The sequence below is a fragment of the Amborella trichopoda genome, chromosome 10 (assembly GCF_054954075.1).
Source record: "Amborella trichopoda isolate Santa Cruz 75 chromosome 10, AtrichopodaSantaCruz75HAP2 v2.0, whole genome shotgun sequence".
Lineage (NCBI taxonomy): Eukaryota > Viridiplantae > Streptophyta > Magnoliopsida > Amborellales > Amborellaceae > Amborella > Amborella trichopoda.
The window spans coordinates 17499378-17527187 of NC_142345.1; the positions used below are offsets into that span (position 1 = coordinate 17499378).

The following is a 27810-nucleotide window of genomic DNA, read 5'->3' on the forward strand; positions in this document are numbered from 1 at the left end:
TGCCTTCAAAGTCTCGAAAGACTCCTCCTACCCCTGCTGGACCAGGATTCCCCAAGGAACACCCATCAAAATTAAGTTTGATGCTGCCTTGAATTGGTGGTAACCAGTTGCTTGGCCTACTAGCCCTCGCTAGTTGGTAATGGAAGATATTTCCCCATTGGGAGAGGAAGAGAGTTCCTGGAATTCCAGCGAAGAAGTGAAAGTTGGATGCCCAAAATGTAACGAGGGTGGTTACCTTCTGGAAAGGAGCCGAAGTTGAGATCTTAGTACCACGAAAAATTCTGGAATTTCTTTCCAGCGACACTAACCAGATGGTGACAGCTAAGGTCGCCTTCCACAGGATTCTTCTTGCCTTAAGGCCAACTTGAATCAAGGTTGTAGGTTAAGAGGGCTTTTACCGAGGGTGGGGTAACCCACTGTGTGCCAAACAACTGTAATACCCTGCCCCATAGATCAGAAGAGAAGTCACAATGTAGGAATATGTGGGAGTTTGTTTCCTCCGCGCGATCACACGAGGCACACCTATTAGGAATGGGGAGCCCTCTTCTTTGTTGGCGATCAACAGTGAGGACCTTTTGTGAAAAGGCGAGCCAGTTAAAGGTCTGGACTTTTGGTGGTGCTATAGTGGACCAAATTCTAGAGAAGTGTTCGGTGGTGGGAGGGTGGGAGGAGAGATTTTTGTAGAGTGAGGCCACTGAGAACTCGCCCGAGGGGGTTAAGGTCCAAATAGTTTCATCTCTTCCTTGGGAAACGAAGAAGAGATTGTGGACAGAGTTCAGCAGTTGCTGAAAATCAGCAGTTTCCTCTTTATTTAGGTTCCTTCGAAAGGAAGGATTCCAGACTCTACGATCTCCTACGAGGCTGAGTTCTTGGGCAATGGAGGAATCCTGGTTACATAAAAGAAAGAATAGGGTCGGAAAGGCCTCACACAGTGGGGTAGACCCTAACCATATGTCTTGCCAAAATTTAACTCTCGAACGTTCTCTCCAGTAGAACCGAATGTGTCTCTTGAAAGAGGGCAGCACGGATAAAAGAGACTTCCATGCTCCCGACGAGTTATGGTTTTGAGCTCTTCCTGGCAGCCAGTTTTGTAAAGGAATCTTGTACTTGTGTTTCACAATTTGTGCCCAAAGGGCAATTGGCTGAGTGGCTAAACGCCACCACCACTTCCCAAGCAGGGCCGAATTGTGTTTGCGAAGTACCTTTATCCCTAAGCCTCCCTTCTCTTTTGGTTGGCAGACCTTGTCTCAGGCAACAAGGTGGTATTTCTTCTTGTCTTCCTACCCAGATCAAAGGAAGTTCCTCATGAGTTGATTCAACCGGTTTGCACCTGAGCAGGCATATGGAAAAGGGACATGAGGTAGATTGGGAAGTTTGCTGTGGTAGCTTTTATCAAGGTAGTTCTTGCTGCGAAAGAAAGCCTTCCAACCTGCCAAGCGTCGATCAACCTTGTCTAGGATAGGGGACCAGAGCTGTTTTCTGGGCTTACCAATGCCCAAGGAGAGGCCGAGGAAGGTAGTAGGCAAATTCTGTACTTTACTTTCCCATGCTGGAGTGAGATCTCTAATTTCACCAGGTGACAAAGCCACCCCCAGCATGCTGGATTTTTCCATATTAATCTTGAACCCAGTAGCTGATTTGAAGCAGCTGAGGAAAGTTTTAAGGGTATTTGCTTCAGCAATGGTAGCATCTAGGAAGACCAAGGTGTCATCCGCGTACTGTAAGTGGGAGACTATGGGCCCCATTCTATTAGTTTTGAAGCCTGTAAGGAGTTCAGCTTGGTAGACTCGGGATAAAGATCAACTAAAGACTTCAGCAACTATGACGAAGAGGAAGGGAGAAAGAGGGTCTCCTTGTCTCAAACCCCTCGAGGAGGGGAAGTAGCTGATAGGGGAACCATTGATGAGAATGGAGAAGTATGGGTTTGAATAACAACTACTCATCCACTTCCTCCATTTTTCCCCAAAACCCATTCTGACCAAAGTTTCATTAAGGACATACCATTCCACATGGTCGTATGCCTTTTCCCAGTCTATTTTAAAGATGAGACCAAGTTGTTTGGAGCGGTGTCTCGAATGGACACATTCATGTGCCGCTAAGGACCCATCCAGGATTTGTCTGCCTTTGATAAAGGTAGATTGTGGATTAGAGATAATGGAAGACAGGACATGTTGCAGCCTTGACGCTAGAACCTTGGTCAGGATCTTGTAGGAGGAATTGAGGAGGCTGATAGGCCGAAAGTCTTTGATTTCCTCAGCGCCTTCCTTTTTGGGGACTAGGGCATGGAAGGTGGCATTCATTGCTTTATTTAAAATGCCCCTATGGAAGAATTCCTCAAAGAATTTCACGAAGTCTTTGCATACAACGTTCCAAATCCAGCTCTCCTCGAAACCTGGGAGTCGAAGGAACTCCACCAAGATTGGACTAGAGCTGGTAAGTCTTTCTCTAGGAGCCCATGAAGTTCAAATCTAAAGGGACGGGGACCCCTATTTATAGCATTCGTGTCAAGCAAGATGGGATAGTGGTCCGAGGTAGGTTTGGGTAAGGCCAAAGATAGCGATCTAGGGAAATGGTCCTCCCAATTTGCTGAGATCAGGAATCTATCAAGTTTAGAGATGGTGGGGTTGTAACTGTGGTTAGACCAAGTAAATTTGCAGCCTTGGAGGGGGGTGTCAATAAGCTCATTACGGCTGATAAAGTCTTAGAAGTCTCTCATTTCTGAAGAGATCGAGGATGAGGAATTCCTCTCATGGGACCAGCGGACGACGTTAAAGTCACCTCTCCCACACCAAATGGGGTGCGGAAGGGAGGCAACGTTAAAGTCACCTCCCACACACCAAATGGGGTGCGGAAGGGAGACAACGTTAAAGTCACCTCCCACACACCAAAAGGTAGTTTTAATGTTGAAAAACCCTTTGATTGATCATCTCGACATCGAGATATATGACTATGAAAAATAAAAAGATTTTAAGTCTAAGAAATAGTGTATTTTACAACATATTATCTACACCGTCCATTTTCAAGATTTTCATATGTTTATAGATCTACTTGATTTTAACCATTTTTGAAATTTAAAATTTTATAATTAGATATAAAAATAGATTTTGAGATAATCCTAAGAACATTTTACATCAAAATTATATACCGTGATAAAATTTGAAGGTGCACCTTATCTCTACACCTACGGATGCATCCGTATGCAAACTGCACCCTTATAAAATTTTATTTTATTCATTCAAAACCCTAAAAAGGGCAGTTTTGAAATTTCTTCTCTCTAGGGGCATTTTTATAGAGTGGGACCGACATGGGGCGGTCAAGGGTCCAGCTTGTAAGGGTAACGCCCCACATTAAAGTGATGCCTCATAAGACTCCTATTTTGATGAGACTTTGTTAAGAAATCTTTAGAGGGAGATTTATTTTTGTTAGAAAATATGCTCTTGAGTATGAAATAGATCTTTTTCTTTGACTTTGGATTTCTAAAATAATTAGAAGTTATTTCTATGTGAGATAGAGTCCTAATTTTATGGGCTTATGGAAGATTTAATCCTAGTTTGAATAGAAGTAGATATGGGTCAAGGATCTATGGGATAATAGTTCTAGTATTCCTCCTTGATCATGATGGCTTATCTAAGGAATGGATGACGTAAATTTGATCCTCTCGTCACGTTACGTATTACCCAAGATTCCTAGTCAAATTTGAGTCCTATTGAAAGATTTGATACCTGAGGCCCTTAGGGCATATATAAAGGGGGTGGATGCCCCCCTTCATTCCCATCATCTGTTCTAGCAGAGATCTCTCTCCCCCCTTCTCTCCATCTCCTCCATTAATTCCTTTTTTTTCTTCCTCTCTCTCTCTCTCTCGCCCCCCTCTAGGGTTAGCATGCCCCTAGTATGGCAGGGCCGTAGCGGGTGGGATGCCACCCAGGCTAGCCTGAGAGGAGGGTACACCCAGCCTGGTTTGGTCTTGTGGTTAGAGGGTGGTGCCATATTGTTGCATGCCCTAGTTTTGGATTGAAAGGATACCCGTGTTTTGGGTTGAAAAGATGCACAATGGTGTTAGTTTCATGCTCTCAGAGTTTTTCAAGAGTGTGTTACTGTAGGTGCTTCCTACATTGACTGAAGCAGTGGCAAGGATTAGTGTGCCAACAGTCTAGTAATCGAGTGTTTGGTATGCTATGTCATACGGGGGTGACATAGGCAAAGTTCAGATAAGTCTTCTCATCTTGTTTTTAGTTTATTGTTCTTGATTCCTATTTGTGTTAGAATTTCCATTTGAGCTAGGATTCCTATTTGAACTAAGATTCCTATTCAAACTGCGATTCCTATTTGATTTAGAATTCATATTGTAATGGAATTCATTTTATAAATTAAAGTTAATTTTGGTTAAGGCAGTAAGAGTTAAGATCCATAGACTATAGTAGGTGTTTTTTTTGTTTATGCTGTGTTTTTTGGCATCGTAAGTAGAATTACCAAGTTAATAAAGAAAAAAGTGAAACTATCTGAATTTACATCCTAGGAATCCATAGCTACTAATTTCATTTTCTCTCTCCAATCTCCTTAGGTAGGTTTGTTCCTGTGTATAGTGTGTCATTTTTGGCCACCATCTGGGCCATTTGGCATGAAAAGAACTGCCGGATTCTCGAAAGCCATGCTCTCACAGATCAGATTTAAATCTTGGATTATCTGTTTGGCCAAGGGTTTCAAAGATCTCAAAACTGTCTTGGTGGCAGATTTCGAGACCAATTGGCACCCCATCATGTGAAATCCATTCCAGGCGGTAAGGGGTAGGATAACCATTACGCGTTTGATGGGTGATATGTTACGCTCGCCACTTGCCCAAAAAACCCCCATCCCTCTGCCGCGAAAATATAAAGAACCACTCACCTCCTCTTCTCCCTCTCAAGCTTGTCTCAAAACCTAACAGAGCATCCTCTTCTCCCTCTCAAGGTCGTCTCAAAACCTACAGAGCATCACCATAACCTATCTTTCCTGGTAAGCCTTAAGCCTTCACTTTCTAAAGCTCTTTCTCTTGATTTTATCTGAGGAAGGAGTTCACTCTCTGTCCATAGATATGAATGATTTTTCTCTCTAAATAAATCGATTCAGAATTCTTGCAGGCCAACAAATAGTTTGTCCGAACAAACCCTAATTATCATTGCCTTGTAAGCTCTTAAACGTGGTAACTCTCATTTCTTTTCCATTGAGAATCCCGTTTGCTGTAATTGTTCAGGCGATAAATTCCATTGGCCATCACTTCGACTTTGGATTGAAATTCGTCCCTGGCTTGATTATTTGTGGAGTAGTTGCCAATGGTGGGAAAATGGAGTCCCACTTAATCCCTTTTTTTTTCCCACGGACTTTTTTTGTGTGTTTTTGTTCACATAAACAGTAAAAATCCCCAAAAAATATAATAGACATGGAAAACAATAAATGAGATTCTCCAATGTTTCATTGTTCACTGGAAAGGTTTATTTAGTGACCTATCATGATGAGCTTCATCAAGGTCATATATTGATTTGGTTAAATTGAATTCCATTTCGTTCTCATGATTTGTTCGAAATCCATATGAGATTGGGCAGTGCAGAGCAAATTCAATGTCATTTGATGGGGGACTATGGACTGCTGTTGATTTGTTGCAGTAATTTCAGTTCCATTTGCCTGAAGACTGGTGTAATATGAAAGGACTTTGAGTTCTGAGACCATGATTTCCTCAATTTTTTTATTGCAATGAAGTGTTTTTCTGGTTGTGATTATTGTATGTATTGTTGTCTTAGCAAACCTACAACTATCTTTTGCATTCGGTTAGAGTCAAACCCTTCTCTTCCCTTCCTAATTTTGGGATCGTCTATGAGTTATAGAATCCTAAAGCTATTTATTCATGAAGCTTATTTGTTTCTTTCATATGATTGGCTTTAATTGTTTTAATTGTGGAATAGTTATTTCTTATTAGACCTGTGTTTTAGTTAGTTCTTGACAGTCTTATAATTGCCACATTGGTTTTAATTAATGGTTCAATGTAATTGCAGCCACTGATAAGTCTGTCTTTCAATTAGAATGATTCTGTATGTTCATAGTTAGGTGTCTTGGAAAACATATTAATCATTTAAAAAATTTAAATTAAAGGTATTGAAAAATCATATTAGAAAAGGAAGTAGTTTTAATTGATTATTTGTCCTAAAAAGGAAAAGAAAAAGGTATTAAGAAAAAAACTATAAATTAATGCATGATTTCCTAGCCAAAATATTGGTAATGCATTTCGCTGATTTCTTCTAGACATAGCCAAACAGTAGCAATGTATTTCCCAAGTTGCATGTAGATACTCCCAAACATTTCGCTGATTTCTTCTAGACATAGCCAAACAGTAGCAATGTATTTCCCAGGTTGCATGTAGATACTCCCAAACAGTAACAATCCATTTGCAGGTAATGTATTGCACCAGTAATGTAGTACGCCAATAATGTATTACACCAGTAATATATTTCTTAGACAATACATTTCCAGGTACCCAAACGACCTCTAAGTAACATTGCTTCTCCTGGTTTTTGGGAAATCTTTAGAGATGCTCAAGGAAATACTCTGCTATCTTTCTCAGGTCTCTTCGAGTCCCTTTAGGATTGCCAATAGTATTGGCTGGATTTCAGGCTTTCAGGCCGAGCCCATTATCACCCCCCTCTCTCTCTTTCTCTCTCTCTCTCTCTATCTCTCTCTTTCTCTCTTTGCTTGGAACACCTAAAAACCTGAAGCCTCTCTCTGTCTCTCTCTCTCTCTCTCTCTCGTAAAACCTGAAACCTAAAATGATGAGGCTTCCTCCTATCCCAAATCTCTTGAATCTATGCCAAAATGCCATTGCCAAGCCTTGAGCTCTTTTTTTTTTTTCGACCCAACAAAATTTATTTGCTCGCTCTCTTTCTCTCTCTCTTGCATTTGGACTTTTGCAAAATCTCAAAGATGTATATATCCAAGTCTTTGGCCCTTCATTTGAAGTGAAAACGAACAAAGCATTGGCATGTTCTTCACAGAGACTCCAACACCACTCGCTTCCTCACGTCCCTTCTCTTTACATTCAACAATCTCATCAAAGACTCTCTCTCTCTAAACTGTAATTTTATTAACAATAATAACAAAATCCAAATCCCCGTTATCGATCATTGCAACTTTGATCCCCAATTTTCAAGCCTTGTACAAGAACAAATCAAACAAGCTTCCCAAAATTGGGGAGCTTTTCAAGTATGAAACCATGGGGTTTCAGAGAAATTGATAGAAGATATGAAGAGGATAGGCATTGGTTTCTTTGATTCAAGCTTGGATTATAGGATGAAGTGTACTTATAATGCTAATTTTGCAGCAGTTGAGCATTATGGTAGTAGGATGCTTTTCAAAGAGGATTGGAGATATTATTTTGCGTTTTTTATCACCATTCTTTACCAGAGTTTAGGAGAAATACTGGTAATAGGCCTTATTTTCCTTATTATTACAATTTTGTTGGATTGATCATATAACCTTTTTTTCTAGTGAATTCAGATTTGGAAGTTTTGTTTGTTTATCTGGTCATAGAGTTGAAAAGTGGATTTATCTAATTTGTATCTTTGGCCGTCGAGCTCTATTTTGTGGGGTTGGAAAGTGCATTTAGAGTGTTGTGGGATAGAGAGAGTGTGGTTTCATGAGCACTGCTTTTCTCTTGTTTTCCCCCTCTCTGGCCCATTCTCTCTCTCTAACTTTTGTTTTGGGCAAAAAAAAGATATTGGCTTTGTTTTTTCTCTTGTTTCCCCTCTCCTTCTCTAGGTCAGACACGCACTCTCTCTCAACACCACCATAAAAAATGTACAGTATATTTGATTCTTATAAATAACTTAGTCATTTTTAAGCTTGATTCCTGTATAATAATTTTGAAGAGAGCGATAGATCTATTTTAAGAATAAAAGTTTTTCATCCCGGGTCGGATGGGCCTGGATTTCAACAAAGAGTTTCGGGCCGCGCCCCAAAAAATTATATATTTAGGCTAGGATGGTCTGGGCTAATCATGAGATATTTCGGGCTTTTATTGGCTTGGACCAGCCTGCGCCCAGCCTGGTGGCAGTCCCAAGTCCCTTTCATGCACAGCTGGCAGGAAACGAACGTGATCACCTGTTCTCTTGCTGAAGGAGGGCTATTGGTGACAGTTAGCAGCCTTTTTTATGTAACTATGTAAGGCTTTATTATACACACACATGCACATATTTTTTTTATATGTTAACACCCTCCAAATTCCCATGTGTTACATTTTGCCTTCTTAGCCTTGAGTCAAACCAAGCTCCCCTCCCCTAACCTTCCTGACATCCAAAGCATTTGGGGTTTCAGACCTTGTAGGTGGATTGCCCTTGAAGCACAAGGACCTTCGGGCAGTATTTGGATTCTTTGGGATCCAACCCTTCACGATTTGATCGATTGCTTGGTTGGCCAATTTTCAGCCACAGTATGCCTCTCTAAGCTCTCAGACAATCTTCTCTGGAAGTGTACAGCGGTATATGGTCCCGACTTTGACTCTCTCAGGCCCTCTTTTTGGGCCAAATTGCAATCAATTTCAGGCATGTCTCCGGCCACCTGGTGTTTGGGAGGGGATTTCAATGTAACTCGTTGGTCCCATGATCGAAACTCAAATCACTCCATATCATTGACAATGGTTCAATTTTGGATTTCATTTTCCATAATCAGCTCATTGGCATACCCCTTGAAGGAGTCCAATTCACTTGGTCATACCATTCCATAAATTCCTTCCTCTCTAAGCTTGATTGCTTTCTAATCTCTATTGAATGGGACTAATCTTTCCCGGGTTCTCATTCCTTGGTTCTATCGATACCTACCTCTGATCATTGCCCTATTAAGCTTGATACTCAAGCCATCCTTCGGGGCCCAAAACTCTTTAGGTTTGAAACTTAGTGGATCAATTAGCGTAACTTTAAATAGATGGTGACATATTCTTGGAATTTTGCTCAGGTTCATGGTTGGGCGGGTTTTTGGTTTCAGAGGAAACATCAGCTGCTGAAATCCACCTTGAAATCTTTGAAAGCCCAACATCGAGGGAACTTTTGGTCCTTGAAAGATTCTCTGCTCTAAAATATTCAGTTACGGGATGACCTGGAGGAGTTTAGACCATTTATTTCATCTGAATGCAAGCAACGCTCAAAGGCCGAGCTTGACTATCACACCACACTTCTCAAGGAATATTTATATTGGGCCCAGAGAGCCAAAGTCAAATGGTTGAAGCTGGGAGACTCGAACACGGGTTTCTTTCACAAGATGGAAAACTGTAGGAGGCGTGAGAATTCAATGACCCATCTCAAGGTTGAGAACTGAATCTTAGATCACTTAGGGCTGTTCTAGACTCAGTCATTTCTCTCTCTCATGGAGCTTTTGTCAAAGGGCTTCAAATTTTAGATGGGGTGGTGATGGCCCAAGAGTGCATCCATTCCTATCCCATTTCATCTCATTAGGATCAGTTCCACTTAAAATTTGATTCCATTCTCATGGGAGAAGATTCCTGTCAGGGGCATTAAACCCCTTAATGTTCTAGCTTCTGAATTGCAAAATTGGACATGACTAGAATTTCCAGCCACCCCCACGCATCCCCTCGGTGGGGGTAAGAACCAAATAAGCCACCTCGGTCCTCAGAGGATTGGGTGATTCTCTTCTCTTCCGCATATCTTTAATCACTAATGATTATAGTTTAATTAGTCCCTTGCTTCTGTTATTGATTCCAACAAAGTCAGGAGTGGTGATGTGGTTGTGACTATTGACATGTACATGCGGAGTGCTTTGTCATAGGCTAAATAAAAGCCTTACCTAAAAATGGAGTTTCATCATTGTGATTAAATGTCTCTGCTCAGTAATATTTTGCAACACGTGTAAGGACATTTAGTGTCAAAATATATTTTAAAATTTTTCCATTTTACGAGTTTGCGAAATATCATCACCATCATTAGAGCCTTTTTCCAACTATTTGGGGTTGGCTACACAAATCCTGGTTCACCATTCTGCTCTATCAAAGGCCATACCCTCAATGAAATATCCGCAAACACACAACCTTTAGATATCTATATGCGTGTATGATTACATACCAAGAAGGCATAGGGGAGAGATGCGAAAGTTTGAGAAGGCTTTCTTTGTAACTGACAGACGCTCCTAATCGAGCATTTTAAGGTTCGTTAAAGCGTGGCATTCCCTAATTTGTCCACTATCGTTATGGCTTATCATTTTCCTTGAACATCACACTCTAGCTTTTAATGTTCCTGTCCTGGATGTTTTAACTTGTAAGTCATATCCTGCTTATGTTCTGTACTAGATGTGGGATTTCTTTGCATGACTATGGTACTTCAATGTAGTCAATATAATAAAGAGGCAAACAATATACTCTCCCTTCATTTTTTTTCACGTTTCCTTTTGTTTGGTACCTGTGGAAGTCAATATTAAAAGAAATAATGTCATAAGTGTTGACTCCTTTTTGCTGATCATTGGGCTGTGTCTGATTGTGCAGGTGCTGGTAGTTTCTGGGGAGACTGGTTGTGGTAAGACTACGCAGTTACCACAGTTCATTATAGAAGAAGAGATAGAATCACTTCGTGGGACTGAATGCAACATAATATGCACACAGCCACGCCGTATATCAGCCATATCTGTAGCTTCTCGTATTTCTTCAGAAAGAGGTGAGAATCTTGGAGAAACTGTTGGATACCAGATCCGTTTAGAAGCAAAACGTTCGGAAAAGACACGGTTGCTCTTTTGTACAACTGGTGTACTCCTTAGGCGATTGGTAATAACATTCCCCTATCTGTTAGTCTCTCTTCTATATTACATATATTTGTGTTTAAGCTATATTTTATGAACAGTGCTTAGTCAATTTCATTTTCATCATTGCTGTCTAATTATTGTCACGCATTTTGTGCCAATTTTTACTGTGGCTCAATTGTGGTCATTGCCTGCCATGTTCCTACAGCTGTTTCAATAATCAATGCCTTCAATACTAGAATTTCATTTTCATTAAAAATCCAAAAATGGAGTGGATGGCCGTCCATGTTGGTCAGGTTACTGGAGTAGCAACTGGAGTCGGGGATAAGCGTCATGGTAACAAGTACCAGACATTTTCAGCGCATCTAAACTTTTTTTATTTTCGTTTTGCAATCCTTCAATTATGTATACTTGTAACACAACAATTGGCATACTTGTAGCATAACAAAATCCCTAAATAATGTTTTTATATTCTATTATACAATGAAATAGAACTGAATATCTTTGTTGTTTTATTATTTTATGTTTTTTATATCCTTATTAATTAGATAAGTAAACTAAAAAATTGAAAAGTGGCCGAATAGGTTTCCATCCTGACTCTCCAACTCAGGTCAAAGTGGCTGACTTTTACTCGTCTTCAACTTTTTAATCTTGAAGGTGCCTATATTTTTTCTTATCTCAATGCCATGTAGAAATATTTATCAAATGTCGGATTCTGAAATTTTGGCAGAGAGGGTTGCTGGTTTAGTATTTCCTTTCTGTTTCTTTTTTCAAGGTGCCTATATTTTGTCATCTCTTGATGCCATGTAGAAATATTTATCAAATATCGGATTCTAAAATTTTAGCAGAGAGGGTTTCTGGTTTACTATTTCCTTTCTGTTTCTTTTTCTTCTAAATTATCAATAATGCGAGTTCAGATGTTGATGTTTCCTTGTTATGTTAGCTTGTGTAATCCACCCACGAATAAATAAATTAATAAAAAATAAAAGATCTGTACTTCCTGGTACTCTATGTTCATTCTTTTTCTCTGAGGTCTAGAATAAATTTGATTGATTCAAGTGGGTATGCATGTGGGCTTGACAATCTAAACTGATGGCCATCTATACTGCGTAGCATGGGGTCTTGGCACACTGTTCAGCTGCTTCCTTGTATTGTCTGCGCTGTACCACTTCAGTTATGAACTGAAGGAACATCTATAAGACAAAGGGTACTCTTAAGTGCTTCTCTCTGTGCTTATTTATTTGTGTGCATGTGTTCCTGTGTTCAATTAATTGGGAAAAGCCTATGATGACGATGATGATGATGTGTTCCTATGTTCTTGCATATATATTTGACACACACACACAAAGAGCTCATTCCAACATTGTGGTTGTTCATCAATACATTCTTCTGGGAAAATGGGAGTGATTTCAGAGGATCTGTAAGAAAAGAACAAAATAATTGAAATCATTTCTTCCTGATGGATTTCTGAAAGCTTGCTTTGAAACTTGTTCCTAGAAGAGCTGGCACATCAATTAGCAAACCACTACTCTAGTATTTTGTTTTCTTGTTATGATTTTATTTTATTTTTTTAAGAAATTTAGTAATGTTCTTAGTAATATCTTCTTTGAGCTAAAGATTGACTTCATACTGTTGTTCATTTGTGTATGTTATTAGTACCATTTTTGGCTTGAAATAGCTACCTGGCAAGGACTTCTACCGCATTATGTTTCAAATGGCACATTATTTATTATGTATTCATGACAATGTTTATCTTTTCCTCTATGTGAATCATCTTTGTTTTAAAACTCTATTATTCATCTATGTATCCATTGCTATGATTCCATGTATATCTTATGGGCATTATTGTTTCTCCTGGGCCTTTTTCTAAAAGTGACTCTTGGATCTTCATCAGCAAATAGGTTACTTCCAAGTTCCAAGTATTTCAGCTTAATTATACTCCTGTGCATACTTGATGCCATTATGCATCTTCTTTGCTCATAGAATTTGAGTGCCAGCACAGGTTCACGAACCAGAATTGATTGGTGTCAGTCACATATTGGTTGATGAAATACATGAAAGAGGCATAAATGAGGACTTCCTCATTATTATATTGCGTGATCTTCTTCCACATCGTCCAGATTTGCGGCTTATTTTAATGAGTGCCACGATCAATGCAGAGATGTTCTCAAAATATTTTGGAAATGCTCCTATTATTCACATACCTGTAAGTTCTAAAGAAACTGGTTAACTTGAAAACTGGAAAGTTAGTCCTGGTCACTCTATTTCCTATTCCTTTTCAGTATTTACTGTAGTGTTGTGCTTCCTTAGGGATTCACATTTCCAGTAGCCGAAGTTTTTCTTGAAGACCTGCTGGAGAAATCATGTTACAACATCAAATCTGATTCTATTAACTTCAGTGGAAATTCTAGGAGAAGGAGACAGATGGATCAAAAGAAAGATACCCTGACTGAGTTGTTTGAGGTATGTTCACTATAACAAGTGTTATTTTTTTGAAATGCTTACACCTTATATGAGATTTTCCTGTCGTATCAATAAATGGTTAACACCATTTATATCTTGGTTGTGATATTGTTACCTTTTTTGTGAAATCCATGGTATTGCGAACAATGTGTTCTTCCATACCTTGATAATGTACATGCTTTAAAATCATAATATTGTCTCTGGAGAAACTGTATCATAAGTGTCTGTTTTATTTTTGGATGATTTCCTTGTTATATGTTGAAAGTGTACTATAACTTCTCGCCTACCTCGGAGTATTAGTTGGAATTTTAATCTGTGGAGGTCATTTTGTATGGTAATTATTAATGCATGATCAGCATGTAAACATGTTTCTGGTGTAACAGAAGAGTACTATACTATACTTAGAAGCATGCTTATGATTCTTTATTCTCTCATGCAAAATTATATCACCCGCCCAAGCGCTGAACGCTTCAGCGTCACTCTCCTCCCCCATTTTGGTGTCTATAGGGACATTTATTCCTTTTTGAGGAGAGAGAAAATGCAGTGAATATGGACTTCCTTTTTTTGTTTTTGGGGAAGATGGTATTAACCCTTTGCTGAACTCTTTAAAGGTAAAATCGAGCAACATAACTATCATTGAAGGGATTGAAATCCCTCACAGAATTATTTAAGAGATCAAATGATTACAAATTTACAATTAACATTTGACGTGTTACTTATTTTTTGCATTGCATTTAGGTACCTTCTTTAATTTTTTTTAAAAAAATACCAAATTGCTCTTGTTCAGAACTAGGAAGCAAGAGAGTACCATTTCCTTTGCGATGGTAGAGCCTTTGTTTGAGGCAAGAGAGTAAAGGGAGGGAAAAAGGTCCCTTAGGGGAGTGTGTCCTAGCCAGAGATCTGACCGAAGCGCACTCTTGTTCCTTCTCTTGGATGGAATCTGATGAATTTTTTGAACCATGAGAGGGAAGAGGCGAACGACTTCCACGTTTCTGAAGCTCTACTCTGCTGCCTCCTTTCAGGCACCCAAACTCCTTCCGAAATCCCATATTTGCTGCGTATGACTTGAGCCCAGAGGGAGTCTGTCTAAGTGGCTAGGCGCTACTACCATATCCCTAGAAGGGCCAGGTTATGTATTTGAGCGAGGAGGAATTGAATCCACATCTCTTCATCCACTGCAAGCTAGCTCACAACCTTTGGAGTCAATTATTGCAGCTGTTTGGTTTCCAATGGGTTACTCCACCTATGATCAAGGCCCAAATTTCCTTGGAGCATGCATCACATTGGTTGAAGGCCGGAAGACCCTTATGGAAGTCCACCATCGCCGCTAGCATATGGTGATCTGGGTAGAAAGGAATACCAAAATATTCCAAGGTCACAAACTCCAAGTACTAGCACTTTTCCACAAGGTTACTTCTCTAGTAACATTCTGAGCATCCAACCACAGGGTTTTTACGGGCATTTCAGCGAACACCTTTCTCAGTCAATGGGAAAACATACTCTACCACAAACCACGAAAGGTGCAAAGACTAAACAACTGGCTGCCACCTTCAGAGGGCACCATGAAGCTCAATTTCGATGGTTGCTCTCTGGGGAGCCCCGACCCTCCGGGAGCTAGAGGTGTCTTTAGAGACCACCTTCGCAATATTCTCTTCACCTATTCTGGGCATCTAGGCTATAAAGATTCTCAATAAGCTGAAGCCATGGCCCTGTTGTTAGGTCTCAAAAGCTTCAACCATTCTTTCGAACCACACCTGTTAGTCGAAGGAGACGCACACAATATTCTCTCCTGGGCAACAAGGACAACACCATCTCCATGGTACCTAACTTCGATTTTTGATGAATTTGCTTACATTTGCAAGGATATGGTCGTCTCATGGAAGCATATCTGGAAGACCTCCAACGAGTTCGCCGATCTTTTGGAGAAAGATGGGGCTAGGACCCAAGAAGAAGACCACGCCCAGCCCATCTCCTTGTTTGCTTTGGACCACTGAGGGCACACAACGTTGAACATCTCATTGTAATTGGGCAATTCTATGAGCGCAATTTTTTGTGAACCTACGCTACGGTACATCCTTTGTAATCGGACAAGTATATAAGCCTATTTTTTGTATAAGGTCTGCTGACCTATTAATTACCGAAAGACCCGCCTAGAGGGCTTTCTCAGACTACTGCACATCTGTCATCTAACTTCTCTTAACAATACAAAAGTTAACTTTACAAAAAAAAAAGAAAAGAAAAAACGAACTAGGAAACAAGAACAATCAAGGGCATCATTTTTGTAATTTGACCCCTAAGAGGCCCAACCAAGTGATGGCAATGCCCTAGTTCTTCCTCATTTTCTCAATATCAGTAGTGAGGAACAACTGGGGGTTTTTTTGTCATTGGGCACCTAAATACCATGTATGTACAAATGACAAAAAATGCCCCTAGTTCCTCATTACCAATCCTGAAGAGTGTGTTCTTGTTTTTTAATGAGGAATAACTAGGGGATTCATCATTCCATTGGAGCATTTTATGGAGTCAAATTACTGAAATGCAGCTAATTATTCTTCATTCTCACTCCTGAACAAGGGCAACTTTTGGAATTTTTTATATTCGAGGAGGTACCTAAGAGGAATTTTGGTTTTTTGGGGGGGGGCGGGAGGGGGAGTATTGGAATATGATTTGTGTTTTATGAAAGGCCCGCAAGGTGTGGGATAAGGAAATTTGTGCTAGAGAACAAGTTTTTTTGATGAGTTGTAAGAGAGTAGAAAGGGGAGTAAAGTGAAGGAAAGGATTGGGAGAAATAAGAGAGAGAGAGAGAGAGAGAGAGAGAGAGAGAAGGATAAGAGGGTAGAGAGAAGAGGGAGGAGATATATAGAGAGAAATAGGCGTGGGAGGTGGGGGGAGAGACACAAAGGTATAGGGGGAGATAGAGGAAGGGATGGATATAGCTAGGGAGAAGAAAGAGATAAAGAGATTGAGAAATGAGGGTGAAAGAGGGGAGGGAGAGAGGCAGAAATAGGGTAGAGAGAAAAGAGGGAGCAAGATTTTGAGGTATAAAGAGAGGGGGAGAGAGAGGGAATGACGAGATAAGGGGGATGGCATGCATCCCACACTCTGGGTTTTCAAACCAAGAGCGGGCCTGTAGGGTTAGTAGATTATCCCAAAAAATAGAAAGAAAGCATGGATATGCAAAGAGAAAGCTGAGGAAGCCAAGAAAGCTAGGAATAAGAGAAAACATTTCAAAATCAAGAAAATGGGCTGCGTAAAGTGGCTGCTCACATAGCGCAGCAACTTTGCTAGAGTATCAGCTATTCCATGTTTGACGGAAGCCTATTCGTAGTGCCCTGCAGAAGTGGAATATAAGATTAAAAAATGTGCGCTAGTCTCCAAGGACATAGAGAGTTATAAATTTCTAAAGGGTTAGTCTCAAAGGGTTTATAAATTTCTAATTTTTTTAATTTAATTTTTCTTGAATGTGTGCAAATATTAGTGGGTAAAATAGGGTAAGGGCTATTCGCCACCTCTAAAAATCCCTCAAGCCACTAGAACTCTATTTTTCAGCGGCAAAAAGACATTGTTATAAAAAAAATAGTCAACTCACCAAGTTTCTAGTAATTCAGGCAAGACTGAATTCTGGGCTTGAGTCCTACCAAAAACTGGCCACGTCTTTACAAAGATCCGGTTGGGTCTGTTCATTACAGGTTCCTTGACAAGTTTGGAGTGCTCCAAGACCAGTACTTTACCGGTTATTGTTGACTTTGGCAAGTCCGAGTCGGAATCACTAAGGTTTTAAACATTGGGAAGAGTCCTTGTGAATTTTGTGATATATTTTTATGCATGGAATATTGGGAAGGTTACAGTTATTATTACATTGACAGCTTAACAAAGAACACAAGATGAATAAAGAAATGAAGGTCTATCTTCCACACCTTGTCAACAAGAAAACAAGATTTGCCTTTTCTTTATGCTTTGGTAAATAGGTGAATACCATTCCTCCTAGCTATATTGCTGGAAAGGAGTAATTGAATCTTTAGAGGAGCCCCATTCGGCATTGTGCAGTGGTGTCCAGAGACATTGATATACTACTCCATGGCCCTAGAGAAATGTCAAGGGGAGTGACTCATAAAAAACCTTAACAGCAGGGTACCTGGTTAGGTGATGATTCCCCCTCCATGTCATTCATGGAACTTCAATTTTAGTTATAGCTCATTTGGGAACTTGGGGAGATGGATACTTGTGTATGGTTAATGTATTGGTGCAAAAAAAAAGGGCAAGTAATGTATTGGTGTAATGATGTGCAAACATAGATATCGATAATTGATATTCCCAGTGTTAATTACGCAATGATGAAATAATGTTAATGATGTATAAGATATGCATTACGTCATGTGTGTGCATAAGCACATAGTATATGTTCTCCAGGAGTATACTATACATTTACTCCCTTGGGTGAGAGTGCTACTTGGGAGGATTTTTCAATCTGAAATTGTGGATCCACCTAAGAATCACCAGATGTTTATTTATTTTTTTTAAAAAAAATGTTGAATTCTTTAACACTTAGATCTCACCCTTCAAAAATTGGACCGCCTTTGTTCAATTTTGAAATGTTTCTTTGCATGCACATATTGAGTGCAATTTGAATTTTTCTCCTCTCTTTTTTTTTTTTTTTTTTTTTTTTTTTTTGAGGTTAGTCACTAGGCTAAAGAGGTTACATCCCAATATTGCGGTTCTAGATGGTGTGCTTTCGCTGGAGCACACTATTTGTATGTGTGTGTATAGACGCGCACACAGGCACATACATGTGTGTGTGTGAATGTTTTATTTGTGTGTCGGATGGGGGGTGGATGGATTGGGAGATGTTACGCAATGGTTTTGTAGTAATATAATGAAACCACCTCAAAAAACTTTGGGAGGAGTGTTTCTATGACGCCAAAGTTTTGCACACCCTCTCTTCATCCCAAAGTTCAATTTCCTATAGAAAAAAATGGAATTTGCACCCTAGGAAAGATCCAATGAGTCTGGCTGCAACAATGAATGGAAGTTGTCTCGACCTATAGATTTAAGCTTTAAGAACTCAATTTTTTTTATTTTTTAGATAAGCCCATCTACAAAATTTTGGGTAAAAAAAGGCTTCATGAGGCGTAGATCTAATCATTGTGTCAAGTGGACGGTTGTATTTCATTGTTTTCAAAAAATTGTTGTTTAAGATGAGTTTTGGAAATTTGCTTTTGGAAATTGATCTCTAGGGTCAAGAGAGTGAATTTATGCCTAGGGCAAAACCAGTGAGGTAGGCGGGATCATTATTTGATGAGAAGCGATTCACATTCATAAATATCCTTCCCAATCCTCTCTTACTAACCCAACCTTTTCTGCCACTAGCCTGAAAAATAGAGAGAAGATCAAAGAAAAGAGGCACACATTATTCTCCCATGAAAGCACACATCATGGTTACACCCTCATTCTTGTACTATAACATATCGATGTGGAAATTGATAGAACAATATGGGTGTGTTTGGCACATGGAGTGTTTGGGAGTGGAAGGGACTCTCCCACAAATTATGGAAGACAGCTCTTCCATTATTTTTTATGGAAGGGAGGTCTTCCAAAAATGAACTCATTTTAACACTAAAAAAGAGCTGCGTGGAAGGCCGCCCTTGCACTCTATAACTTCCACATAGTACTATCAAACATGGAAGTGGGACATTTTACTCTCACTTCCAGAAACTCCCACTTATCGAACACACCCTATAAGAACACAATTAAAGCCAAACACAAGCTATAAATTGGAGAAACCTAGGGTGTCCTCCTCACCCCAAGCTAGGATTCCAAAGCCCTAAACTTTTATTTCTTTCAGTTTTTTAAAATCACATGGAATGACTCCTCAAGGTCCTATCACCTCTGTCCATATAATATTTAAAATGATCGGTGGGTGATGTGGCATAACGTTCCTGACCAGTTGACCCCGACATGGCGTAACGTCCCTGACCAGTTGACCCCGACATGGCGTAACGTCCCTTGTTTGGAGGCCAAAGACCAGCTGACCCCGACGTGGCATAACGCCTTTGTTGGGAGGCCGAAGCCCGGTCAGCACGTGGGTGTGTTGAGCGCAGGACCTTGCCGAGCAGAAGACCCAGGCAGCATGCTGGTAGGTGCAGGAGACGGAAGACGTTACAGTTGGGGCGAGCTGGTGCGTAGGATGGACGGGAGATTGAGTCCGACCTAGACGTGGCTGAGGTTGATGCCTCGGCCTAAACCACCTAGCGAGGTGGGCAGCCAGCTGTCCCAAGACCAAGTCTGGGCGTGGTGCATGGGCACCACATGTCCTCAGCTTCAAATTGTAAATCGGAGCTATAAAAGCCCCAGGCTCTGACCTTTTAAAGGCATCTGTGGTAGTACAGTGTAAAAGCCAAGTTTATAGCTTTTAATAAAAAGAAGTGGTTGAGGCCCTTTGAACAAAAATGTGAGTGCTTATGTGTGTGCTTGTGAGTGACTTAGACTCTAACACAGTGTGCAGGGAAGGCTAGTCTAGCCTTAGTCAAGCAGGGACCTAGGTTAGATGCCACACGAGGTATACGAAAAAATGTGCCCCGTGACAGAACTTAAACACAAAATCCGTTACGACAATTATACTCCTATGAACAGCAACCCGTGAATAGCATGTGTGAATAGTAACGAGTGAATAATAAGTAAATAAAAAAAAAGAAAAACCTTATAATCCCAAAAAAAGCTTAAAATCCCTAAAAATAAACCTAAAACTAAGATCAAATACACATCTTTTAAGATCAAATAAAAGTTAAAAATAAGAATAACTTTGTCCTACTTCGTTTTCCCATAGTTGGAGAAAATGCGTCCTCGAGTTTTGAAGAGTGCTAAGATGAACATATCATCAAAACCCACCTTATTCGACCTTCTTGTTCTTTGTTGGCTCGACATTTATTTCATTACTCGTTGAAACTAAGTCCGCAATTTGCGGTTTGTGAATTGACCACGCTTCCTCGGTGCTACTCTGATTCAAATTCCCTAAAGTTGTTGAATGTTGCACCTCTTCGATATCTTTGAGATATTTAAAGGCCATGCTTTTGATGAGCCCTCTTGCCGCCTTCTCTCCATATTTTTGACGAGCAAGATCCTTTTCCGAAACATCTTCTTCATCTTGATCCTTATTGTGGATCGGATCTCCTAAGAGATCTTATTGTTCTTTGGATTCTATATCGAAAATTAGTCAGAAATCCCAATCTACAATGTGTTTTTTTTATTTAAAACCTCTAGCAAAATAAAAAGTGTCATCCTTCAAATCGAAAACCCTAGATTGATGTTCTCCAGTCTAGGCATTCTATCACTTTTATCTTCACTTAACCCTTCATGCGGTGCATGCGTATAGAAAGGGTTGTACTCGATATGTTCGTGTGCGGAAAGATCACCATCTTGCCTAGGAATGATGCTCGCAAACTGTTGTGCAAGCTGTTGAACCTGCCTTAAGTTCATCAACTTCTTTATCTTTGGTATCACGAAGTGGATATGTAAAATCCCCCTTCGACAACACCTTCTCGCTGCTATAGGTTCCCTTAAATCGCAAATCGTAGGCAGAGGATGAACAAAAAACCAGATGAAATCAGCCAGATCTAGGCTGATTTGGCGAAACTTGGCCCAAGATAAACATATTCATCCCTAATTTGTTCCCATAGGGTTTCTATAAGCCCTAGTTGATTTTGACCTCTCTAAAACCCCTACAAAAAGAAGTATTGCCTACAAAACTTCCCTATCTCAGAATTTCCAGCAACAACTAATGGAGTAAAAGTGCGCCATTCGTTAGCGAATCGGGTGTGGGGTTTTACCAAAACCTGGTTCAGTAACTCCAGGCATCTTACAGTAAGTCTTAGCAATTTTTATTAATTTAAATTTTTTGGAATTTATCTTGTTCTAAAAATTATGGTGGAAGTTACTTTAAAGCTCTTGGATAGTTCTATTGTTCTTGACAGTAAAAATAAAGATCCTAGGTTGTATCTAAGGCATTATTTTAATTTTATTGCAATATATTGTGCCCCGTGTAAGTAGAATTCAAGTATTTTGAATAAAAGTAAAAGAAATTTTTTTAAATTTAATACATTGAGTTCCACATTGCCACATTACATTAGTATCAAAGCTTATATATTTTACTGTCATAGTTTAGGAGTGTTATTTTTATTTGGTCTGAGAAACATGAGTTCAAAAATTTTCTTAGCTGAATTTATTAAGTCTGGAAGATTTGATGGGAAAAACTATGCTAGTTGGAAGAGAAAAATAGCCTATGTCCTCTTTGAAGGACTTAGCCAAATGCTTACTAATGAAACCCCAACTGTCCCAAGAGGAAATGCTTATGAAAGGCAGGTCGAAAGCAAGGTATCAAAAAACGCTAGGTGCCCAGCTTGGCGCCCAACGCTCAGCGCCTACGCGGGCGCCCAGATTCTTGAGCGCTCTGTAGTGGAAAATCATCCATTTTTAGCCCTGTAGTGGAAAATCATAGCATTTTTAAAAAGATTTTCTATCCTAATGTACATATATGCATATATTTGTGTCAAATTTTGTAATTTATTCCATTTCGCAATATACGTTTTACTTTGGGGGTTCAAAAATAAACCCCATAACTTTTTTATACAAACTTGAGGTCAAAATGACCCATTCTGCCCTTTTGGGCGAATTTAAAAAGCAATTTTCGCTTGACTTCACTGGGCACTAGCCTAGGCCGCCTGGGCGCCAGCTCAGGTAAAACGCCCATTTCGGGCGCCTTTTGATGAGGTGTACGGTTTTTTTGTTAAAAAACGCCTAGGCGAGTGCTCAGAACCTGGGCGGCCTAACCCAAAATACCCTTAAGGAGCTGCATTTCCACCGATGGGTGGGGCGCACGCTCTGGGTGGGCGCCTTGGTTCAGGCGGGCGTCCAGGGATATCCGCCTAGTTTGGCCGCCTGAGCGATGCGCCCAGGCCTTTTGGACCGCTTAGGCGGCCGCCTAGGCACTGGGCGGTTTGCTTTTTAGAAATATGGTATGAGCACTTGAAGACTACAAAGGAGATTCATGAACGGCTTGAGACCAATTATGCTTCACCTTCTCTCATTATGAAGATAATGACTATGGAACAATATTAACATTTGAAGTTGAAGAAGGAGGCAAGTTAACTAAACCTACACAGTCAGTTCGTAGCTTTAGTTCATGAGCTCGAGGCTGCACAAGCTAAGCTAGATGAAAACATGTAAATCTATCAGTTGCTGAATTCTATGCCGAGCTCATAGAAAAGCTTCATTTCTGTCCTTATCGCTAGGGAGAGCATGCCAAAGTTGGATGAGATCATCACCAAACTTAAAGCCGAAGAATAAAGGAGATTATCTCGCGATACTTCAGCCTTGAATGACTTCGTAAATTTGGTAAACCTTAAACCCAACTCTGGTTCATTCAAGAAGAAGAAAGGCAAAGGAAAGAATAAGAACAAAATAAATGAGAATCAAAGGGGATAATGTGCTTCAGAAGAAGAAGGATTTTAAGAATGCCCAGTGCTATAACTATAAGAAATTTGAGCACATTGTGAAATACTACAAAGCAACACCCAAGATTACCAATCCTAAGGGCATTAGGGAGCATGCTTGTGTGGTCCTTGAGACCATGCTAGCTGAACCTAAAGTAAGGTCATGGTGTTTTGACTCAAGGTCCATTGCGCCCATGTGTCTAACACCAAGGATGGGTATAGAAATTTCAAGCCCGTTGCACCTGGGGATCAATATATATATATATGGGTGGAAATCAAAAGACTGAAATTCTGAGTGTTGGAGATATCGTCCTTCAACTTGAGAATGGCAAAAGCATGGTCCTAAAGCAAATTCTTTATGCTCCTTTGATGAGCAAGAGTTTGGTTTCGGTCTCTCAATTGGCTAAGGCAGGCTACTCTACCAGTTTTACTGGTAATATGGTGGAGGTGAAATATGGAGATGAATTAGTCATGAATGGTCATCGTACATGGTTTCTTTTCAGTTGCAATAAAGAATTCCATTTCTTATGTCTCGTGTTATAATGATAACAATGATGATGCGTACATATGGCACATGAGATTAGGGCACATAAATCCTAAAAGAATGGAGAGATTAAAGAAAGAGGGATTATTAAGTGATCAATATGGAGACTTAACTAGAGTCTGTGAATCATGTGTTCTAGGAAGGCTGGTTAAGAAATCCTTTGCAAAAGCTCAGAGAGCTACTGGCATATTATAGGTTGTCCATAGTGATATTTGTGGACCTATGAATGTGGTCATTAAGAGCGGCTAGAGGTACAGTATCACATTTATAGACTCTCACTCCCTTTTTGGTCATGTCTATTTGTTAAGTGAAAAGTTTGAAGCCCTAGACTGGTTTAAAGAGTATAAAGCCGAGGTAGAAACTAAACAAACCAGAAAATTAAAGTCCTTATATTTGATAGGGATGGAAAATATTCCTCATGACTATTTAAAATTATGTACTAAGCTTGGTTTTATACATCAATATACTATGTTGTACACTCCTTAGCAGATTGGGGTAGCTAAGAGACGGAATAGGACCCTAATGGAAATGGTGAGGAGCATTCCAAGGAACACTCCTTGGAAACTTATCAGGGCCAAGAGCTGTCTTTTGCTAGGTCATCCAAAGCTTCAAGGATTTCATCTTCTAGGAATGGGCGTTTTAGCCATGAAGCATGTTCTTTTGATAAGGTAAAAAACACTAAGTTAGCCATGGCTGGTCTTGGGCCACTTGGAGCAGAGTAAAGGTTCTAGAAAAAGGAGAGGATAACTGAATCGATTTCTGTCGGCTGGTCCAGATAATGATTATTGACTTTAATGGTCGAGATTGAATTATCCCTCCTGCAATAGTTTGCAATTCTGTGGAAGAATCGAGTGTTATGGTCCCCTACTTTGAGCCAATTGACTCTTGATCTTTGGAGCCAGTAAAGCTCTTCTTTTTTGAGAGTAAAGAGGTAGTTGAGTTTGGTTTGGGTTTTGAGGTCAGCTTCAGTGGTAGTCAGAGGGCGAGACTCTTCAAGGCAATCTAGTTCTTGTATGGACTTAAGGAGATCGGACTTAGTTTGAGAATAGTTGCCAGGGATGAACCGACTCCAGAATTTGAGAGAAGCTTTTAAAAGTTGAAGCTTTGATTGGAGTCTGAAACCAGCTCTTCCATTCACCTGGCTAGAGAAAGAATTCCACCAGATGGGGATAAAGGATGGTAGGGATTTTTCTTCGAGCCAAGCCAGTTCGAATTTGAAAGGTTTAGGGCCTTTATTCAAGGCTATGGTGGAAAGGAGGATGGGGCACTGGTCTGAAATAGGTTTAGGCAAAGCAATGGCGTGTGATCTCGAAAAGCTTTCCTCCCACTCTAAGGCTAAGAGAAACTAGTCAAATTTGCAAAGGGTAGGTTGGGTGGAATGATTGGACCAGGTGAAACGGTTACCTTAAAGAGGGATATGAAGAAGGTCATTTCTAAAAATGAAGTCGAAGAACTGTGACATCCCCTGAGATGTAAGGGAGGTAGAGTTTAATTCATGGGACCAACGGGTGATGTTGAAGTCTCCACCCAAGCACCAAATTGGGTGGGGTAGGGAGACCACAAAATCCAGTACGGACCAAAGACGAGGTCGAATGGAAGAAGAGCAGGGGCCACAAATGGCCAAGAATTTCCATTCAAGACTGTCCAAAAAACGAGACAGTAGAATGATTATAGAGAATTCCCCTACATGTGAGGATATTAGAAGATGCTCTGTGGGGTCCTAGATCACCCAAATTCCCCCTGAGGCTCCTTCCGCGGGTAGGAGTACCCACTAACAAGGCCTCCTACCCCATACCTGTCGAATGAGGAAGAGAGAGGACTCGGGTGATTTGGTTTCACTGTTTCAATAAGTGCGAGAATAGTGGGGCAGTGTTTCGATGTGAGGTCCTTAACAGCCTTCCTTTTGGATGGATGACCCAAACCTCTGATATTCCAGGTGATGATCTTCATGTTTTAGGAGATGGGGAAGAGAAAGAGGCTAATCGAGCTGATCGCCTCAAAGAGAGGGGGGAGGAGGAGGTAGGGACACCTACAGAAGTGGAGGGGGGGCCTCGAAAGAGAGAGAAGAAAATAAGATCAGTAGTTCCCTTTGTCCTTTGAACCCCACCTTCTGTCAACTCTGTGCATCTGCGAGCATGAAGCGATGGGCTGGTCCTTCTGGACCGTTGTACTGAAAACCCATTATGCGATACATCTCCTTCATCCTTTCGAGATCACGGTCGTGCCCTTTCTCGTCGACCCCCTCGTTGTTGACCCTTGTTGAGGGGGGAGAGATGGGCGTTCCAGGGTGTTCCATATCGCGGTCTTGCCCATCCCCGTTGACCCCCTCGTTGGTGGTTCTTAGCGAGGGAGGAGAGATGGGCGTTCCTTGGTCTTCCAACGAGTCTGACACCAAGGGATATAGATCATGGGGAAGGGTGGGGAGTGAGGCAGATGGAATAGTAGCAGAGCAGAAAGAGGTGGGGGAAGGGCAGGGGGGTACAATGAAAGGGGTGGGCTGTGGCAAAAGAGGGTGAGAAAGGGTGGTGGGGGAAAGTGGCTCAAAAGGCAAAGATAGGGAGTCCTAGTCCCCAGTGAGAAGTGGGGAAGAGGAAGAGGTAGCACCGGGGGAGGGCTAAAGAAAGGTAGGAAGGGTGGGAGTGAGAAAAGGAGGATAGGGAGGAACCAAGTCGGTGTAAAAGTGGGAGATGGAGATAGAGTGGTGGGAAAAATAGAGGGGCCCAAAGAAGTGGTGCGAGGAATGGACGCTGTTAATCCTGATAAGGTAAGGGGTCAAGGCTAAGGGAGATGTCAAAAAGGGGTTAGGAGAGGCCGGATCAGAGGAGGAGGCAGGGTACAAGGGGGGAGAGGAGCTGTCTATGGGTGGAGCGAGTAGACCCAAAAGGGGAGGTGGGAGGGGGACGAGAGGAGGGAGACCTTGGGGTCAACTGAGAGCAGCGTCGGGGGGGACAGTGGTTACAAGACGGAGATCGGGGTTGGGTGAAGGAGGGGGGAGAAAGAAAGAGAGAGGAGAGGACGACGAGGCCGGGAGGAGAGTGAAGGAGGGGAGGGGGAACAGAAGGAGAATGCAAATAAGAAGACGAGGCAGGGGAAGAAGGAGAGGGGACCAAGTGCCATGATGGCGACTGGAGTCGGTGGCCGGGAGGATGCCACGCGATATCCATGGAGACACAGGGGAGAGGAATGGGGGAAGAGCAGTGGGGCTCGAGGCAAGATGCCATGTCGCACGGATGGAGAGAGAGGACAGAGGAATTAAAGGCTGAGTGGGAGGTGGGCGACGACGTGGCGTACAATGGGGGGGCAAGGTCACCACCAGAAGGGGACGTGGCAGTCAATGGGACCTCCCTCTGACTCAGCGGTTAACATTCTTTCTTTTTATATATATACTTTTAGGAATTTATTTTGGAGAAATTGCTTATTGGAAATGGCATGTATGAAATCCAGTAAGAGTTGAGTTTTTTACAATAGTTTTAGTGAGAGAGGATATACCTAATAGAATCCTTTTTTACAATTGGGAGAAAAAATGTTTTCTTAGTCCTCACTATAATCTTGATTGCATTTTTCTCAACCCATCATTGCTTCAGTTGCCCCATGATCCGCTTGATATCTGATCTGCTTACACGGACCTGTTCATCTTTGCATGAGATTCATCTCATAAAGATTGTTTTGAGGGGGGAGGGGTAATTTGTTGGCAGCGCTTTTTGCCATTTATTTTTTGAAATTTAGCTCTTGAAAACAATCCCTTTCTCTTTGATGGAGCAGATTTTGTGACAAAAAGTTTTATGTTCCATGAAAAACCAAGCACAAAATGGTTTACGAGATTCAGTGGAAGGAAAAGTTGAAAATGAAGTTCATTCAAGGGGCCTTTGTGAAGAAGATGATGAAGGTTTTTATGTTCTAATCAGTGGATCTTGTGGCTGCATGCCTACACTACCTTTCCCCAAATGCATCTTTAATTTAATGTTGGGATCTTCAACTTAAAGACTTTCCTTGTGGTTCATGAGGAAATAGAGAGAACTTCAATGATGCTGATTCTTTGACTGGGAACAACTATTTTTGCACCAGGAGAAAGAATCATGGGGGTGACAATGTACCGTTCTTCCATGAAATAGTGATTGAGTGCATTATCTGCATTTTGATTTGCTAGTGGCTTGCCCCTTGTGTACATTATTTGTTCTGTGCTTTGGTCTTTTCTGAAGACAGATTGCAATATTATATGCTTGCTTTATTTATTTTGCTTGTATGTTATTGGTCCTTAAATCATTTGGGGTCAGGTTACCCTGGACTATCATTGGAAGTGTTATAATTGTATATTATATAATCGTATATTATTTCTTACTTTATTTGATTCCCTTAATGTACTCATATTTTACATGTTTTAATGCTAATTGTTCTTTCCTTTGTTAGGAGGTTGACATTGATTCTCACTTCAAAGCATATAGGTCTTCAACACGACGTTCTCTTGATGCCTGGTCGCCTAGTCAACTTGATTTAAGCCTTGTAAGTAATGATTTTCTTTGCAGGGCATCAGTGTAGTACATCATTCTTGCCAAGGCA

The 27810-nt window shown here is 40.8% G+C and overlaps 1 protein-coding gene across 10 annotated transcripts in view; it reads left to right on the plus strand.

The window, feature by feature from the left end:
* The window catches only part of LOC18438855 (RNA helicase family protein), a 92647-nt gene that overhangs the window by 47011 nt on the left and 17826 nt on the right, over positions 1 to 27810 (plus strand). For all 10 annotated transcript variants that reach the window (XR_016043025.1, XR_016043026.1, XR_016043027.1 and 7 more), the window contains 4 exons: positions 10511 to 10786; positions 12764 to 12967; positions 13072 to 13224; positions 27661 to 27753. Coding sequence is in view for 7 of the 10 variants with exons in the window: in XM_088849998.1 (XP_088706124.1) it covers positions 10511 to 10786; positions 12764 to 12967; positions 13072 to 13224; positions 27661 to 27753 (726 nt within the window). In the remaining 3 variants the exon portion in view is untranslated. The remainder of the gene's footprint in view (positions 1 to 10510; positions 10787 to 12763; positions 12968 to 13071; positions 13225 to 27660; positions 27754 to 27810) is intronic.